The following is a 19,561-nucleotide window of genomic DNA, read 5'->3' as shown; positions in this document are numbered from 1 at the left end:
ACATCCTTGGGCCCGCGGTCCGCAGTGGCGGACAAATAAAAGTTAAATTGTCTTCATAAAGTTTGCGCATACAAATATTTGACAATAAAAAATAACATAACATAAATTTTGACATAAAAAAAACATTTGTATAATATTGCTCTAACATTAACAATAATCAGTACAAACCATAGTGATGATGAAACTAATAACATTTTCTCAATATAGGAACGTTCAATATTGTGAAATGTTATTTTACTGTTTCTATTTCCAAATTGTTTTTAAGAGAACAATTGTTTAAAAATATTTTTTTTTTTTTTTATTGCCTTTGTAGGCAGACGAGCGTACGGCCCACCTGATGGTAAGTGTTTACCATCGCCCATGGACTTCAGCAATGCCAGGAGCAGAGCCGAGCCGCTGCCTACCGCTTAATACTCTCCACAAGCCTCGTTTGAAGAAGGACATGTCATAGCGCTGGGGAAACACCGTGGAGGGGAGCTCATTCCATAGCCGGATGGTACGTGGCAAAAAAGACCTCTGGAAACGCACTGTGGATAACCGCAGTGGCTCCAGGTAGTATGGATGAACTCTACTCCGGTGGCGGGCGGTGCGATGGTAGGTTTGAGGGGAGTGTAACGCCATCGATTTAGTTTGTTCGGACAACAGTAACTAATATATTACAATTGTTTCGATCGATAGTGATCTTGGCATGCTAAATCTATATTAATATATAAATCTACAATGGTTTTTACGGATGTTCCGTTATAACTACTGAACCGTGCATCCGATTGACTTGAAACATCCATGTAGAAAATACATGTACTTAATGGATAGGCTAATATTTATATGAGTGTTGGACTCCCTAATAATAATGAAAATAAATAATAATGTTAATTTTAAATGCTCAGCGAAGCGGTCGAGTACGGCTAGTATATAAATAAAATAACAGCAAATGTTATTACAATTCAAGTAATTTGAGTTGAGAATTTTATCACATTAGTTCATGGATTTCTGTGAAACTGTATGAAGCTCGTAGACCCAATTTTATTGAGCCAAGGATCGCGCTGTGGGCCGGAACTATGTGGGACTCCACTCACACAAGCGACTCATTGAACTCTCCTGCACTTTCTAGGCTGAGCATCCGAGTCTCACTCGGGACAGTGTCTTGTAGAAGCAGGAGGGGCGACCGCATTTAATAAGATGCCACATCATAAGCGCACCAACTTGTGTCACGATTATCATTATGATCTACTGATGATACTTCAATCACATTTCAGTAACACCTGTGATACCAACTGAAAAGGCACAAAGAGAATATTCTTTGGGAACATCTTTTGCTTTATATTTGCAGATGACGAGCTAACGGCACTCCTCCTCCTCCTATCAGCCCATGCTGCTGGACATAGGCCTCCCCCAAGCCTCGCCACAAAGACCGGTCCTGCGCTGCCTGCATCCAGCGGATCCCCGCGAACCTCAATAGGTCGTCTAACTAACGGCACAAATGGCATTAATTCGGAGCCAGTTCACATCACTACGGGATCGACTTTGAGGCATGAGGTCGAAGCCTCTTGAGACGTAGCCGCAACGAACAGAAACAGATGATTTAAGCGTCCGTATCGGCCGAAGGATTGGGGTCCCTGCGTAATCTTTTCATAAGGATCGATGGCGTCTTACTTGTCTGACTAAGGATGGTGTCGTGTATGACGTGTCAGGAGTGCTCGGGTTGGGACGGCACCTACCTCGCGAATGCATTCGAGACGTTGCTAGTTCACCATCCACCATATGACTTAAGCAGGGCCGGATTTAAACTTAATGCCGTTCGTGGGCGCTGGAAAAAAATCCGCCCCTATACTGGAATTTTACCTAAACTTATAGTTTACATATTTTATTTTTCAAAATAAACTATAACTAATTTATTGCGGAAACGTTATCATATTATGTCATATATTCCAAAAACATAAATGAATAATTTTTTTTTTCTAATAATTATAAATTTTGCACTAAGGGTAACTCATAATTATATTACATAAAATAATAATAATTAAAGTTTTAATTACAGAAATTAGAAAAATCGATTATCAATTAAATCATTTTGATTATTAATTTTTATCAAAGGTGTCAAAACTATAATTCACAAATAATGGATGAATTGAATCTCTTGAATTATCAATTAAAAAGAAAATTATTAATTAATTATATTGAGCAATCTTGATACGACTAAAAACCAAAAATTTTTACTTTCAAAATTTTGCCGCCCTAAAAAATATGCCGCCCTGGGCACTAGCCCCGACTGCCCCTAGTGTGAATCCACCACTGGACTTAAGAAAACATGACTCTGCGGTGCATGCGTTTATTTGCAAAGTTGACCCCTTCAAGGGGGCTAACCTGTGTTCACGACTCGTCCTCGCTCGATCGCGTGGCGGCCGCTGGTGCCAACGTACTGCGTTTCCATTGCGTCACCCGCCACTAGCTTGTAGACCACTTGCTTATAAACTGAGAAGAGTTTAAAGCCGATATCACTGCGTTTACGCATTCCCCTCCGGTGTGCCTTTCAAACGCAACACAGTACTTAATAAATTATTTTTCTAAAAATAAAATAATTACACACTGTTTTTTTTTTATAATTAATATTTTAAAATGAAGTTAGAAAAGTGTTTAACTGAAGAGAACATTAATCAGAATTTACTGAATATCCAGTATGCGGTCCGTGGACCTATCTTGCAGAGGGCTTTGCAGATCGAAAGAGAGTTAGTCAAGGTGAGTTCAGTTTATTTAATTATTTACATCATCAGCAACATCTATGGAAATACAATATGTTGTGATTTTAACGATCAGCTTGTGCTAACGATAGAACCTGTCTGTATGAATTAAACCTTTATTCATGTCATTATCTATGACACTAGAGTTAACAGGCAACCGCCTATATGTACAAGTGAAGTTTGACTTACCCACTGTTGACTAGACGGACGGTGCTTATAGCCAGCCCTATGCTAAGTTGTCACTGAGGCCCTAAAGGACCACAACGTGGATAACCCACCCGTCTTGGAAAGTAGGCGATCTTGTGGTATCTACTCGAGTGGACTCTCATTATCCCTCGCCACCGACAGGACCAGTAGTAAGGGTTTCTTAAGTCGGTAGAGAGCTACCCCCACATTAATCATTCCTACTATAAATATGATGGGCAAGGAGCCAGGGCCGCACACACTTGTCGTCTGATCATACTAACTGCCCATTATGACCGGAACATTAACCTTTGCGATCTTAAGAGTAATGTAAGACTAAATTATATGTTCAATACGTGTGTACTCCGGGCCTCAAAGTTTTAAGGCTCTTCTGGCTTCATGATTTTCAGTAAAACTGAAAACATAATGTCACTTGTCTCGACCCTGTGAGTGTGTGTGTGTGAGACGCAGTGGAGCCAGCACTACGCAACGAACATCTTTAATACATGAGCAATGCTTGTCATTGTAACATGTGCAAATGAGATTGGCACACGTGGTGTTAGGCAGCTACTGGAGCCCGCAGATCGCTGCTGTCCATCTTGAGACATGAGGCAGACCGTCTCGACTACAACACTTGAGTTAATCTTATCCGATACCCAAATCAATCTATTGATGTAATGTAAAGGATATGTGATGTAAAGGAATCTATGCATTGTTATCTAACTGCATGTCTCCGACAGAAGATTTATATGTTGTTCAAAAAGTTACAGGTTTTTAGTTAGAAGTAGTGAAGTGGTTTTGGAATCAAAGGTATATGGTATACAATTATGGTAATAATAATATTATATTACAATACAATACAATAATATTATGTTACAATATAATTGAGAGAGAGATATATATATATTTGTTGCTTAGATGGATGGACGAGCTCACGGTCCAACTGGTGTTAAGTGGTTACGTGAACCCATAGACATCTATAACGTAAATGCCGCCACTCACCTTGAAACATGAGTTCTAAGGTCTCAGTATAGTTACAACGGCTGCCCCACCCTTCAAACCGAAACGCATTACTGCTTCACGGCAGAAATAGGCGGGGTGGTGGTACCTACCCGTGCGGACTCATAAGTGGTCCTACCACCAGTAGTAAGAGGTCCTAACATTTGGCCTGCGCGCAATACCTTTTTTACCGTTTTACAATAATTTTACCGATGATAAATATACGAAAGTCTGGCAACAAATTCGGCGCAAGTCTCACGGTGCTCCTACAGAGATATTCGTTTTTATGAAATAACATGAGCAACCCGTTCACACAACAGCCTTTACAAGGGCGAGCACCAACAAACATGCACGTAAATCACTTCTATTGCGTCTGTTTTTATGAAAACATTCATTAGTGATTTTTTAGATAAGCTACCTTATGGCAGTCGAAAATCTAGAATAAATCTATATATATAAAAATTAATTGCTGTTCGTTAGTCTCGCTAAAACTCGAGAATGGCTGGATCGATTTGGCTAATTTTGGTCTTGAATTATTTGGGGAAGTCCAGAGAAGGTTTAAAAGGTAGATAAATATGAAAATGCTGGGAATTAAATAAAAATAACAATTTTGTTTTTCCTTTGATGTGTCCCCCATCGGACGGATTCCTTTTGTTTGTTTTAAATTTATTTTATACAAAAGTTTAGGTCTTTTATTTATCGATTGAGGCACTACGAAGTCTGCTGGGTCAGCTAGTTTCCAATAAAATAATAAAGTTAAATGCAAATTCTCCCCATAATATAATACTAAAATATATTTTAGTGGGAACAAAATTTTTATTCACCAAGTCTCTCAGGACTCATCTGAAACTTTAACAGAAAAGCACATTTAAATTTGTTTAAATGTAATGATTTTATAATTACGTACTTTTACCAAAACCAAACCAGAAAATTAAATGTCCACGTCAGCTTTTTACCGTATAACTTCTTTACCATATCCTCACCATTAATTCATTTGTATGGTAATCACTGGTGAATGTATAACTCCTATATAACTTCATAATGACATGTTAGTAGCGGCTTCAATGTGCTTTTCTGCGATTTTGTGAAGTTCACGTACCGTATCCTAGTTGTTCTAGATTCTGTGTTGGTGCAGACATCCAAGCGCGCAAGTATCCATCCGTTGCTGAGGGCGGAGAACGAAATATGTTTTTATTGCCTCTCCTCACTATTATATTACGATCGTTCCGCGGATTTACGAGATCAGACGATGACAGCCAAGTTTTTTATTGTTTATTGTTTGAGCCTCATTGGATTGTGATCTCGCCCGAGTCACAATACTAGTGATTTTTTACGAGTTGACTTTAAAGCATTGTTTGTTGTTTGCTGATTTTATTTTACCGGAATAATAAGTGCCACCCTCACTGAATATTGGATAGTGTGGTGGGGGCTCTGAGGAACAATTTTAAAGGATTCACTTTTTTCTGACGACGCTTGTCACGGGAGTACTACGGCTACCGTTGTGTTCATTTGGGTTTCGCAAGATCGTTCTTGTTTACTGCTCAGCATTAATCAGGTGCATCGTCTGCCTTCTTAGGCACTCAATTCAAATAGATTTAGTCTGTAGACTTAGGGCTCATATCTTAGAAGTACATCATAATACCGCAGCCTTCCTTAAGGGTGACTAATACAAATTTATCAAGCCAATAAAAGTGTCAAAGCTCTACTAATAAATATTATTATACTTCCAGCCATTATGATTAACACACTCGATTAAGGTTTTTATTTGATTTAATTTTCACAAAAGTAAATACGGTTTAATATGTAGGTTCATAACTAAATTGAATATACTATGTGTCTCTTGGTAGGGTACGTTTCTATTCATAAAGTAAATAATATTATAGTTCAAAGAGATAGCAGTAGAAGCAGTAAATCCCACTTATCATTGCATCTGATGTAATTAATTGTAATTTAGCTTTGAACTGTGATCTGCAGATAATTGATTGATGGTTGTTTTCCTATAATGATATTTACAGCAGACGAGGAAAACGCTAAACAAGTATAGATAATTCTGCGTTAATTATATTAATACCGAAGCAAAGATAACATCTTTATAAAATCCGTTATACTACACCATGTTTGTTGCGATGTCAGACAAGATTTACTGATGATAAGGCGTAACGTGCCATGCGGCCTGCCTCTTTCTGTTGCGTTTTGATGTCTATGGACTTCAGTATCTGTTTAACACCTGAGCTTACGATTATCTGCCCATCTATAGAAAATTAAACTCTACTGTTTTTTTTCTTTTTTTTTCTTGCTCTAGCTGGTAGTCTTTAGAGGCTATGCCTGCGTAACCGAGTGAGTAGGTGAGCTTACGGGGCTCTAACCTGAGGAACTGTACTGATGGTACAGCGAATTGTTAGGCCGCATGGTAGCACCATGTTTATTTCTGCCAAGGTTAGCAGGGCGGATAGATACCGGCTTGAGAGTACCGCAGTCTTTGAGCTAATGCAAAAGGGACTCTCACCTAGTGTCGTAAGGTAATTAGCGACGCTTATGTTGCTGTGTTACTAGCGAACATTCAGTGGCCCATGAGTTGGTTTGCTAATCGTAGCTAATAAGAAAATATCTACATTCGTGCACGGATTTGGTGCAATATAATCTTTCCAACTACACATTTTACACTTGTTCAGTTTGAAATTCCACGCCCGAGTACAATAAAATGTAAATGCAAACAAAACGTTTGGAGGAGGCAAAAATCTCCGACTACAACATCCTCCAGGAGAGGAGAGGCGAAATGCAGGTTTTCCTGTGTGCTTTAGGGGTTGCAAGGTTTTCGAAGTTGTTTTTAACCTACCAAAAAATTTTATTTTTTCCTGATGTTTTTTTTATTGCCTTTGTAGGCAGACGAGCATATGGCCCACCTGATGATATGTTACCGTCGCTCATGGACATCAGCAATGCCAGGGGCAGAGCTGAGCCGCTGCCTATCGCTTAATACTCTTCACAAGCCTCGTTTAAAGAAGGACATGTCATAGCGAGAAGTTTTTTTTTAAAATAGGTGACCTCAGGACATAATATTTCTCTCTTCAGATATTATGTTGTTTTTGGAAATCTTACATCTTGTATACACGCCGCATTCTCAAACATCGTGTGGATGCGGCTGTGTACTCGACAAAGACGCATGGTAGAAAGGGGGCGGACCACATGCCTGTAGCTACTGACTCATAGCTAAAAAAGAAAGAAATAAAGAAAAAAAAAGAAAGAAAGAAAGAAATCATTTATTCGCTAAGCATAGTGAAAATGTATTACAGAAGCTATAAGCAGCGTTTATGCTTTGTCATTATTTGACATGCGATTTTAATGCAGTGCAAGATATTATGATATATAATTTACCATTCATTCACCATAATTCAACTAATAATAATAAATCCATATATTTTCAATGTCGTCCCTAAGAAAATCATTTATGTGATAATAATTTTCACAAATAAGATATTTTAGTTTTTTCTTAAAATGAAAATCGTCTAGCTCTCTTAATTTCTTTGGTAGTTTATCAAATATCCTAACGCTCATACCTAGTATACTATTAGTCTTTAATGGTCTTGGGACAAGTTTTAACAAAACATGCAACCTCGTAATAGTATTCAAACAGATCTGTCATTTGTTTTTCACAGGGCGATATTTTTCTGTAGTTATCACTCTGGAAGTTGGCAATTCCTAGTTGATGCGGTTCCGCCGTTGCCGCCGTCGTCTGGGCTGCGACGTCTCGCCCCACAATTTTATAAGTTCATCGAGCACGTAGCTTCAATCTCGGTAGATTTGCTTTTTCCAGAAAATGTCGTTCTATTTTCATATCTTTGCCGACGTTTTAGATTTTTTGGGCCATTTATTAGAAATTTTACAGCAATGTCTTAGGTTTTGTGAGCCATAAATATAATGGAAAGCCGTTTTCGGGGTTACTCTCGTGTTTTTTTTTGTTTTTTTTTTAAATAATAATAAATGGTGTTTCCTTGTAATGATTTGTAACATTTTCGGCAGTAATTCTATTTTTGTGTACGTATTAGTTATATCTACGTCCCGCTGTTATTTGTTCCTATATAAAAACAAAAGAAAGTCGTTGAAACTTTATAGACCTCACAGCAGTAGGCGTCGCTCTACACATTTAGTATCTTTGCAAACAACAACACGTCACGAACATAGCAGAAGGGCAACAGAGCGCGTCTTATCTCTTGATATTTGCAGTAAACATTACTTACTTTAAGTCGCCCGTGACCACGGAAATCGTAGAGCACTTGTAAATATGTTTATTATTTTATAGTATGTTGATTTTAAATTATACTGAGTATATCACTATATTTTATTTAATATACCTATATAATTGTAAATAAATATATGTGTTACTAGCTGTACCCGACCGCTTCGCTGGACATTTAAAATTAACATTATTATTTTTCACCCCCACAAACATTCTCATCATTAACGCCCCCGCAACTGGTGTAGGGAGTCCAACACTCATATAAATATTAGCCTATCCATTAAGTACATGTATTTTCTACATGGATACCAAGTTTCAAGTCAATCGGATGCATGGTTCAGTAGTTATAACGGAACATCCGTAAAAACCACTGTAGATTTATATATTAGTATGGATATGCCAGGAATAGCTTCAGAGTTTTAGAGGTTTTTTTTTTCTTTTTACCTATTCGACGGTAGTCTAAGAAGCTATTGATATAATATGTCAGAGATATTATTACCCATAGTAATATTATTTGTTTGTTCCACAATACTTTTTTATCAAACCTGCAAACACTATAATGTTAATACTGGGCCGCATGGGTAGAAGATACCTTAATCCTTTTATTGCTCCTGCAAATCATTATGCGTTTTGGTTCGAGGAGTCAGACGTTTGTTGTTCTACACATTTGAGGTAGCCTCATGACCTTTGTGCCCTGAGATAGGATATGGTCTTCACATCATGATGATTATGAACTCCAGAATCAGTTAATATCAAGGTGCTATGAGCTCGTTTATCCATCTACGTAATAAGATTTAAAATGCCGCATTGATCTATTGCATTACCTGCTCATTATAACCATACAAAACATATTGTATATTTTATATTGTTTCAGGGGGTTCCAAAGCGCTTCGAGCGTGTGGTGAGAGCTAACTGCGGCGACTGTCACGCTCTCGGACAGAAACCCATCACATTCATAAGACAGGTTCGTAGTTATTTGTTTTTGCGTGTTTTGGAGTTAGAAAAATTGCGATCCTTCCGTTTATGGAGTAAGTCGAAGTTTACACTACCAAAATCTCTTCCTGCTTAACAACCTGCTTCCGAGTCACGAATCAGGTGGAATCGAGGCAGGCAGAAGCAGTAATGCGTTTCGGTTTGAAGGGTGGGCAACTATACTGAGATCTTAGAACTTATATCTCAAGGTGGGTGGCGCATTTACGTTGTAGATGTCTATGGGCTCCAGTAACCATTTAACACCAGGTGGGCTGTGAGCTCGTCCACACATCTAAGTAATATGGAGACTAAATGCCAATTAGGTAATGTGCGACAGATATAGCGCTCTACGAAGCAAAAATTAACCGTCTCTTTCCCAGAGTCGATGTGCAATATTTACCGCCGTATACTGTACTAGGATTAATCACTAACATATTTTATTGGCCTGAAATATGGTTTTGTCGATTCTGGTGTACCATAACAATAGCATCCTGTCCCTAACCATGAGTTGTCCTTGAGTTGATAGGTGGTCCGTGGGTGAAGTGCCTTGTGCAAAAAATGATCATCCTTGATAAGGCGCGTACTGCAACTTCTCAGTCTTCTTGCATCCTCTGTGGATTTTCAGTCTGAAGCCCGCTTCTTCTGTCTGTCTTCGTCTGAATTAAGACATCTATTTTTGGACAGTTTTTAATTACAGTATAATTTATAATATTTTATGTGTATTTAAATATTGTAATTAATAAGGTTTTAATAAATCACTACATAGTATAAAACAAAGTAGCTTTCTCTGTCCCTATATTCCTATGTATGCTTAAATCTTTAAAACTACGCAACGGATTTTGATGCGGTTTTTTTTAGTAGATAAAGTGATTGAAGAGGCAGGTTTACATGTATAATAACATCCATTAAATATAGTGGAGAAATCAATAATAAATTACTGTTTCCGAAGCGAAGCGAGGGCGGGTCGCTAGTATAATATTATAAATAACTAGCTGACCCGCCAGATTTCGTAGTACCTCAATCGATAAATAAAAGACCTAAACTTTTCCATAAAATAAACTTAAAACAAACAAAAGGAATCCGTCCGATGGGGGACACATCAAAGGAAAAACAAAATTGTTATTTTTATTTATTTCCGGGCATTTTCATATTTATCTACCTTTTAAACCTTCTCTGGACTTCCACGAATAATTCAAGACCAAAATTAGCCAAATCGGTCCAGCCATTCTCGAGTTTTAGCGAGACTAACGAACAGCAAATCATTTTATATAATAACTAGCGACCCGCCCTCGCTTCGCTTCGGAAAGATTAAAACACACATGAAACAAAAAAAAAAAAAAAAAAAAGTAGCCTATGTTCATCAGGGACAATGTCGGCTTCTAATGGAAAAAGAATTTTTCAAATCGGTCCAGTAGTTTCGGAGCCTATTCGAAACAAACAAACAAACAAATCTTTCCTCTTTATAATATTAGTATAGATATATAGATAAGATACAAGATTAGATAAACAAAAAAGTATCAGCGTAACTTAAAATATTCCATCAACATTTCGCAATGAAATGTTTATATGCGAAGGGCTGGTTACGTAAGCTCGCTCCCAGTTCGCTCTCTCCAATAACTCACTTTGAAATTTACGAAACGATTTTAATGCTCAAACAAAAATTTATTCGAGATATTCTTTCAAAATTTAAATGCATAATGAATATTTAATGTTTTTATTACTGTGTTTTATCAATTTTTGCTTATTAATGAGTGATTATAGATTGTGTCCAAGTCCAATGTGTATTGTCATAAGTTAGAAATTAGCCAACGGTAGGTATTTGAAATCAGAGTTGCAATTAAGAGGGCAACAATTCGATTTATTTTTTCCTACCTATGCCGATAGCCTTGAGAGGCTATATCAGCTTCGCCCTAACGTGTGTATGTGAGCTCACGGGGCTCAAGCCGGAGTGTTGCTAACACTGACCCTAGCAAGAGCAGTGCTTCGCAGAATCTACCACCGGAGCGGAAACGCGACCCACTGAGAAGATCCGGCGAGAAACTCAGTGGGCTGTCTGTGTCTATGGGGTAATTCGCTCGTCGAGCCCTTCGTCGCAAGCGACGGGTTCGACAAGGATGGTGACCGGCGATTTTTATAGCCATTAAAACACATACTTATAAAGCACGTGTTCACGAACGCCTACCGTGATGAAGGAATCCTATTGTGTAATAAAATCAAACTCATGTCATTAAAGTTGACCGAGTACGTATGTAAGTAAGTCCGCCCAGAGCGATACCACAAACCTGTCTTTTTTCTATGAAGCTGTGAGGCTTTCAGTCCTGTACAAGTTTAATTGAACCTCCGGCCTCATGTCTCATGGCGGCTGTTAGTTTTCACATTGTAATAGCTATGGGATCTGTGACCCACTTAACATCAAATGGGTTGTAAACTCGTTCAGTTCTCTCTCCAAAAAAAGGCTGATTAGCTGAGTTCTTCACAAAAAATGAACTCACATGATGTTCCAGGTATTAGCCCTAGTGTCATTCCCGGAACTGATCTCGTCTCGTCTTGATATCCCTCAAGACGTGAAGGACAGAGCCAAAGAGCTACTCGACGACTGCACGTAAGTTCTGTAAACCTACCATCACTTTATTTGATGCCAATGTTTCACTGATGCCATATTGATGACGTCACCATGTCACTACCAGCCCGTGAGGTAGTCCCGCAGGTTGCTGTTGAAAGTTGTAGAAAAGAAACCATTTACTCAAGAACTATCGTATTTCGCACCCATACATTTTGTTGCAATTCACGTCTTTCAAAATGTCTATTATCTGTGTACTTATTTTATTAATTTCATCTATTTATAATTTATTCTACAACCACCTTGAGATATAAGCTCTAAGGTCTCAAGTATAGTTAAAACGGCTGCCCCACCCTTCAAACTGAAATGCATTACTGCTTCACGGCAGAAATAGGCGGGATGGTGGTACCTACCCGTGCGAACTCACAAGAGGTCCTAATACCCGTAATTATGTACGCAAATTTTTGCGGGTTTGATTTTTATTACACGATGTTATTCCTTTACATTGGAAGTCAATCGTGAACACTTGTTGAGTACGTATTCCATTAGAAAAATTGGTACCCGCCTGTGATTCGAACACCGGTGCATCGTTCAACACGAAAGCACCGGACGTCTTATCCCTTAGGCCACGACAACTTCACAATTGTATTGACCAATATTATTTTGATGCTAACGTTAGGAGCTGCTGTTGTTTCAGCGGTGGATTGAGTATCGTCAACTTCCGCTATCGCCTTAATTTCGTTGTTGTTGTCTATAGTTTTCGGGCAACAACATGGTTAATTATTTAAATAAAAAAAATAAAAACCAGTACATACATCTGTGAATTTTTTAAATTTTTTGTAAAGGCACACGTAACATAAGCTTTGTTCATCGATGCACATAATAATATTGGGTTAAATATGGTCAGAGAAACTCACGTACGGTAGCCTGCTAGCAATGTTTTTAGAATGAAACATTGCACTAAAAAGTTAAGCTCTTTTTATAATATTTTAGGAAAGGTTCAGTGGGATCGTATTCTCCATCCAACGGTCTCAACCTGGTGCGATCTCGTGTCGCACAGTACATCACGAACAGAGACGGTGTGCCCTCCAACCCTGACGATATTTACCTGGGATCTGGTGCCTCTGATGTTATTAAATCAGTCCTAACTCTGTTTGTTGAGGATGTGGGAGGAAAGCCCCCTGGTAAGTATGAAGCGACTCTTCGCCCCCTGTTTATTCAAGGTACAAAGAAGTTCCTTCGTTCTGCATTTTTAGCTTGACAAGTTATTCCATCCTCAGACTCATCATAATCGGTTGCTCTTGGCAGAGCAGTCTTGGTCATGTGGGAATTCTTGCTTATTAAAGCCTTGACAGATGTTTTCCATAATTTGCGAACCGAGGCCCGGCACACACACTCGTTAAGTGGGGTTTCAGTAAGGTCTTTCATCCAACGATCAGTCCAACGCATGGGAATCGTCCACGAGATAATTATTGACTGCATTATTGCAAAATAACGACTGTCCTTCCAAAAAAAAACCTTTAATTAAAAAAACCTAATTTCAGCTGTGATGGTGCCGATCCCTCAGTACCCACTGTTTTCGGGCACTCTCTCAGAGCTAGGGGTTCGACAGGTCGACTATTACCTTGATGAGGAACACGACTGGGCTCTCCAGATCTCAGAGCTAGAAAGGAGCTGGCGAGAGGCCAGTATTGAGAGCAATGTGCGGGCTCTTGTTGTGATCAACCCTGGAAATCCTACAGGACAGGTCAGTCTGCCTTTCGAATTTTATATTAATTGCACAGATAGTTGGATAAGTTTACAAATCATCTGATGTTAAGTGGTTAATGTTGTTTATGGACATCACAAGATCCGAAATCGTCGTGGCCTAAAAGGTAAGTCGCGGTGGGATCTTTATCGAGCGATGCGCCTCTTCTGGTGTTCCAATTCCGCAGGTAGATAATTTTTTTTCTGATATTATAATATATCAACGTCCTTAACAAATTTTTACGAAAAACTTCTACGAGAAAGAAAGGTCAGCACAACGGCTGAGACTGAAAATACTGAGACTTAGAACTCATGTCTCAAGGTGGATGATAGCATTTATGTTGTTGATATCTACGGGCTCCGGTCAGCACTTAATACAAGGTGGGCCGTGAGCTCGTCCACCCAACTAAGCAACAAAAGAACTTGAATGCTGCATCCTACATGGTGTTGTGAGATTTAAGTCTCAACCCTACTTTATTTCTGCTGTGCCTAATGCAAATCGGAACGTATGATTGTTTCGTGCCAAAAATAAGCAGGATTGTGGTGGAAGTTACTCTTCGGGTGTACTGGGCGCTCTACAACTACTACTTTCGCAAATTTATATTTTTTGCGGGTTTGGCTGTTATTTTTGTTATTCCTTCATCATCCAAGTTGTTCATGAATACGTCATAGGTATCTATGACTTTACAAGAATTGGTACCTGTCGAAGACACGTGCACATCCGGCATATTATACTTTAGATCACTAATATTTCAAAGTGAACGTTAAAAATGAGCGATATCAACGAAAATAGAAGATATTTGATGTTTACGTTTCGTCGTTTTAGGTGTTAACCCGTGCGAATATTGAACAAATCATCAAATTTGCTTACGAGCGTAACTTGTTCATTCTGGCTGACGAAGTATACCAGGAGAACATCGTGAGCAAGCCGTTTCATTCCTTTAAAAAGGTATGTTGTTAGACAATTTCTCAAATGCAAAGACTTAATTCAATCTATTTTTGGTCTGAGGCTACAGTATCCTTAATCCGTGCTCACTTTGTGATACTTTGGCAGCCCTATAAAGCCCCATGCAGAGAGCATAAAATGATTTGGGCCGAGTAATCGCGTGCTGCTCGGTGGACCGTCCCAGATACATATCGGCTTTGTGAATTCCAAGCCAATAAAACGGAAAAAGGTCATGTTGAATTGCGCAGTTTTAGTGCTTTCAGTTCAGAGATCGTTAGTTGTTTATTTCAGACCCATCTACTCATAAAGCTTGAACCATCTACTCATAAAGCTTGATCCGAGTACTCAGCAGTAGTGTAGTGGTGACGGATTTCCTAAAACCGTGAAGGTTCCATAACGCCGTTGTGAACCCAAAATCTGCTATGTACACTTTTTGAGATTTTTACTCTTTGACCTTTTCGTATAGTTCACAGCCCTGTCTATCGTATAAAAAAACCTGTTATGTGTCTATAGCTTTAATATTTATCTATATAGCTTCAGTTCTTAAAAAATCACCTTCATATAAAATTTTATGCGAAAATGTTTTTACTCGTTAATTCAAAATAGAGTTTTTGCACATAGCAGATTTTGGTTTGACAGCGACGATAGTCTTTTTGACATTTATAAAACCATTAAACTTAGGTAATGTTCGAAATGGGTGCACCATACTCCCGCATGGAATTGGCTAGTTTCTTGACGACTTCAAAAGGCTGGGCAGCTGAGTGTGGGTTGAGGTCGGGGTACGTGGAGTTACTGCATCTCCAGCCTTCAGTGCAGAAAACGTTCAATACAATGAGGTCTGTCATGCAGTGCCCCTCGGTTTTGGGACAGTGCATTTTGGATTGCGTGGTGAGTAGCAACACAAATAGTCAAGTACAATAGTATATTCATATTTTTTATATTCCTGGGGTATTTTATACAAATTGACTAAAAATATAGCTTAAGATATTCCTGATGGTAAACGTCGAAAGAACTACAACATGGCGCCCTACCAGCAGTCAACTGTGCCTGATAATTATTGCGAAAAATAAAGAAAATTTAATTAAAAAAAAAAAAAACTAAAAAAATTAAAAAATCTTACGTTACGGACTTTTTTCCCGGTTAGGGTACCCCTCCGCATCGTCCCGTAAGAAACTTCGTTCCAAATAAATTTTATTGCGTTCTCATTTGTTCAGTTTGAGCTTAAAAAGCCCGATGATAACAAGAGTCCTCTGTATTTTCATTCTACCTATTGTACCTTGCAAAGTTCACGGCAACATCTACATTTCTCCTGCTTTCTCTTTTAAAAACTTATTTGTAACTTACAGATGAAGCCTCCGTCTCCCGGAAAACCCTCACACAATCAGTTCATCAATGAGATTAGAGACATTCACCAAGTATTAAACGAACGCACTGCAACCGCTTACAAAACCTTCAACTCAATACCGGGATACTTCTGCAATCCAATCGACGTAGGTATTGCTACAAAAATCAACGAATTCAGAGCTTAGCTTGTAGAACTGCATCCACCGTTCTGCCTCTAGATGAATATTAAGCTTACTTTAAAATTTCAGGGTTCAATGTTCGCATATCCTCGTATCGAAATTCCAGTAAAGGCCCAATTAGAAGCAAAGAAACTGAACATGAGTCCTGATGAGTTCTACTGCCTTAGACTGTTGGAGGAAACTGGTAATTTCATTTCTGAATTCAAAATATAATTTTTAACATCTCACTAGCATAGTACTGCATCTTACTGGTGGTAGGACCTCTTGTGAGTCCGCGCGGGTAGGTACCACCGCCTTACCTATTTCTTCCGTGAAGCAGTGATGTGTTCTGAAGAGTAACGCAGCGGTTGTAACTATACTGAAATCTTAGAGCTTATAATCCAAGGTGGGTGGCGCATTTACGTCGTAGATGTCTCTGGGCTCCAGTAACTATTTAACACCAGGTGGGTTGTGAGCTCGTCCACCCATCAAAGCAATAAAAAAAAACCTATTGTTGACTTACTTACTACATAAATAGCATTTGAATGAACGTCTCAAGCCTCACTAGAAGATTCTTATCAAATTTGGCTAGACGGGAGAGGAATGTGGAGAATGGAGGTGAGCTTAACGCGCATTGATAAGGGCCCGTCAAACCAACATAAGGGTCGAAAGTCCGCTGTTATTCTTCGTATAAGTTCCTCTCTCTGCAACACGATGAACGAGCCGATTTCTAAGATTTTTGTCTCAAAAAATTTATCTGGTTAAATAATAAAAAAATCTTCCCTTGTTGAACAGTGGACCGAGACTTTGAAAAGTAAAACTAGTCACTTTTAAAAGCTAAGATGAACGATTAAATGTGATCACATATATAGGTATATAAAGATATACCGTGTATGTGTTTGTATATGTATGAAGTATTATCAGTTTGGTTATTTTCACATTAAGTCCGCCATTGTACTTCTGTGCATTAAGTTAAATAAATAAATAAATCATAAGTAAATATTAATGATGATTAAGTCCTGAAATTATTGGTCTGCAGAAACTTTCTTAATTAAATGTAACGTCTTTCACAGGAGTGTGTGTGATCCCGGGTACGGGATTTGGGCAGCTTCCAGGATCATTCCATTTCAGAACTACGATACTCCACCCCAAGGACGAATTCCAGTACATGATGGACTCTATAAGACGTTTCCACTTGAACTTCATGCAGTTATATTCTTAGAAAAAGTATTTAGATATAGCATTGAACGAATGTAGATCTTTGATGGTGCTCGTGACTTTGACATCTCGTGCTTGATGAGACTCTCGTGACGTACTTGATTTTTCTTAACTTTAAAGGTCAAGGTGAAATGGGTTAACTACAATATCGAAGCTGTCAAACCAAAATCTCCTATATGCAAAAACTCAATTTTGAATTAACGAGTAAAAAATTTTTCGTATAAAATTTTATATGTTGGTGAATTTTTAAGAACTATATCAAATGAAAGCTATAGATATATATTAAAGCTATAGACACATAACAGTTTCTTCAGAAGCTCGGTGGATACGACGCCTGCTCATCCATGCTAGTCGAATTAAACATATCTTAATTACATATAGTAAATTGTAACTATACTTGAGACCTTAGAACTTATATCTCAAGGTGGGAGGCGCATTTACGTTGTAGATGTCTATGGGCTCCAGTAACCACTTAACGCCAGGTTGGCTGTGAGCTCGTCCAACCATCTAAGCAATAAAAAAAAATGTAGGACAAGAAACAAAAACATTTATAGAACAACATTAAAATGGTATTGTTTAGATCGTAATCTAGTAACGTAATAACGTAGTATCTAATTTACAGTAGTAGTATAGTAGTATTTAGTATTTTAGTATTAGTAGTTGTAATCTCCTATGTACGAATTAATTCTGGTGTCCTTAATCTGAAAAAGAAATTAGTTAATTATTAGTAGTTTTAGTTTGAGTGTCATCGGTTAAAAGTAAGTTCGCGATAATTAACTCCGCCGCTCCACGGGGCGCCGGGCGTGCTGTCGGCGTATTGTCGGCGTATTGTCGGCGTATTGTCGGCGTAGTGTCGGCGTAGTGTCGGCGTAGAGCAAAGTCAAATGCCTTTGTATAACATCGGAACATTTCATTACTGTGTTTTGAATACTCCACTTTCATGTTAATAATTTTTATAACGTTAATAATAAAAAAGCTATAAACTAAAAAATTGAGTTTTACTTTAGCTTGAGGTCTTCTTTATATTGACTAATGAATACAAACATACATACATATATTGTGATGCTTCGGTGTATCAGCCCACTGAGTTTCTCGCCGGATCTTCTCAGTGGGTCGTGTTTCCGATCCGGTGATAGATTCTGGGAAGCACAGCTCTTGCTAGGGTCAGTGTTAACATCACTCCGGTTTGAGCACCGTGAGCTCACCTACTAGTTAAGGTTACGATGAAATAGCCTCTCAAGGCTATCAGCTTAGGCAGAAAAAAAAATCGGTTGTCTGTAAAGTCGGTTTACTGACGATAGTTAAACGTGACAACGTCACAAGAAAATACTGATGGAATGGTTTCATTTTTCAATTATCGCAATTATCGTTGCTATAAACAATTGACACCACATTCACTTTTCACTGAACTTTATACTTGACGAAAACATGTAAATGTATTATTGCATAGCAGCTGTCCACGCGGATGCATCGCTCACTCAAACAGGAGAGAGACAGATGTCGAATGCTGCCGAGGCCGATTGTGCCTTTTTGTCGCTCGTTGCGCGCTCTCGCTTGCACTTCAAGCCTTAAATGGAATGCCTCGGAGCGAGGTAACGCCGCATGAGTCATGTTTTTCATCCGGCTCCATCGAATTATAAGACGTTGTCACGTCAAAAATCGGTGTATTTGTGTAATGATGCGTTTTGGACGGAGAGTACCGCCATACCGGTCGAGCTGGCCCAGAAACTGGAGCCTCAATAACGGACCCCTCCTCTAATAAAGCATCGAACACAACATGCTCACACAATGAATTTATCTACTACTAGCATTCTCGGGCAGTTACGTGTCCCGGAGTTCCCCCAACACAGCGCTGGGAAGTAATGGCAGGGTGTTTTATCTCCTCATATAATTTTAACAACTTTCGTGACGTTATTAGAAATTTTCCTTGAATCCTCAAAGATTTACGATTCAGAGTTGAAGTGTACTTGTATAGTTTTGGTGATAAATTTTAATGCTTCGGAATCGTCTTGTTTACGGCCACAGTCTCGGAGTTGAGTAACAATGTGGCATTATCACTGTCTGCGACAGAACTAATCAAGTACATACTCAGTTCTGTGTGTTTCATTTGAGCTATCGACCGAGTTGGGGGACTGGAAATCTCAAACTACACCTAGTTAAGGACGTACCTACTTATTTATTTATTTATTTCAATGTTTTTTTTAAAACCATTATATTTTGTTAGTAAGAACCAATGATTTTTTATACAACAGATATGTTATCTTCATAGTAACTGACTCTTCAAATCTGATCGCGCCATATATATCTACATACCTACCGATATAGTGCACACACATGTTGACAAGTAGCATTAATGAAAAGTACAAAAGATGGGATAAGCGCGTGAGTAAAAAAGATAGCTATAATTGGAACTATTGCATTTGTCTAGACGCGACTAAAGACGAATCGTCCTAATTGGCC

The 19,561-nt window shown here is 38.5% G+C and overlaps 1 protein-coding gene across 1 annotated transcript; it reads left to right on the top strand.

Annotated features, from left to right (window-relative positions):
• Nucleotides 1-2,491: 2,491 nt before the first annotated feature.
• On the top strand, nt 2,492-18,092 carry LOC114239582 (alanine aminotransferase 1). The gene is made up of 10 exons (XM_028169861.2): nt 2,492-2,736; nt 9,032-9,121; nt 11,634-11,731; nt 12,683-12,873; nt 13,234-13,436; nt 14,262-14,384; nt 15,063-15,269; nt 15,728-15,871; nt 15,974-16,088; nt 16,957-18,092. The coding sequence occupies exons 1-10, from the start codon at nt 2,617-2,619 to the stop codon at nt 17,103-17,105; spliced, it is 1,440 nt and encodes a 479-aa protein (XP_028025662.2). The 5' UTR covers nt 2,492-2,616; the 3' UTR covers nt 17,106-18,092.
• Nucleotides 18,093-19,561: the final 1,469 nt, after the last annotated feature.

This window comes from Bombyx mandarina, chromosome 11, assembly GCF_030267445.1.
Source record: "Bombyx mandarina strain Sakado chromosome 11, ASM3026744v2".
In the NCBI taxonomy this organism is placed as follows: Eukaryota; Metazoa; Arthropoda; class Insecta; order Lepidoptera; family Bombycidae; genus Bombyx; species Bombyx mandarina.
The sequence above is the reverse complement of the archived record's forward strand: the minus strand, read 5'-3'. Positions and strand labels throughout refer to the sequence as shown.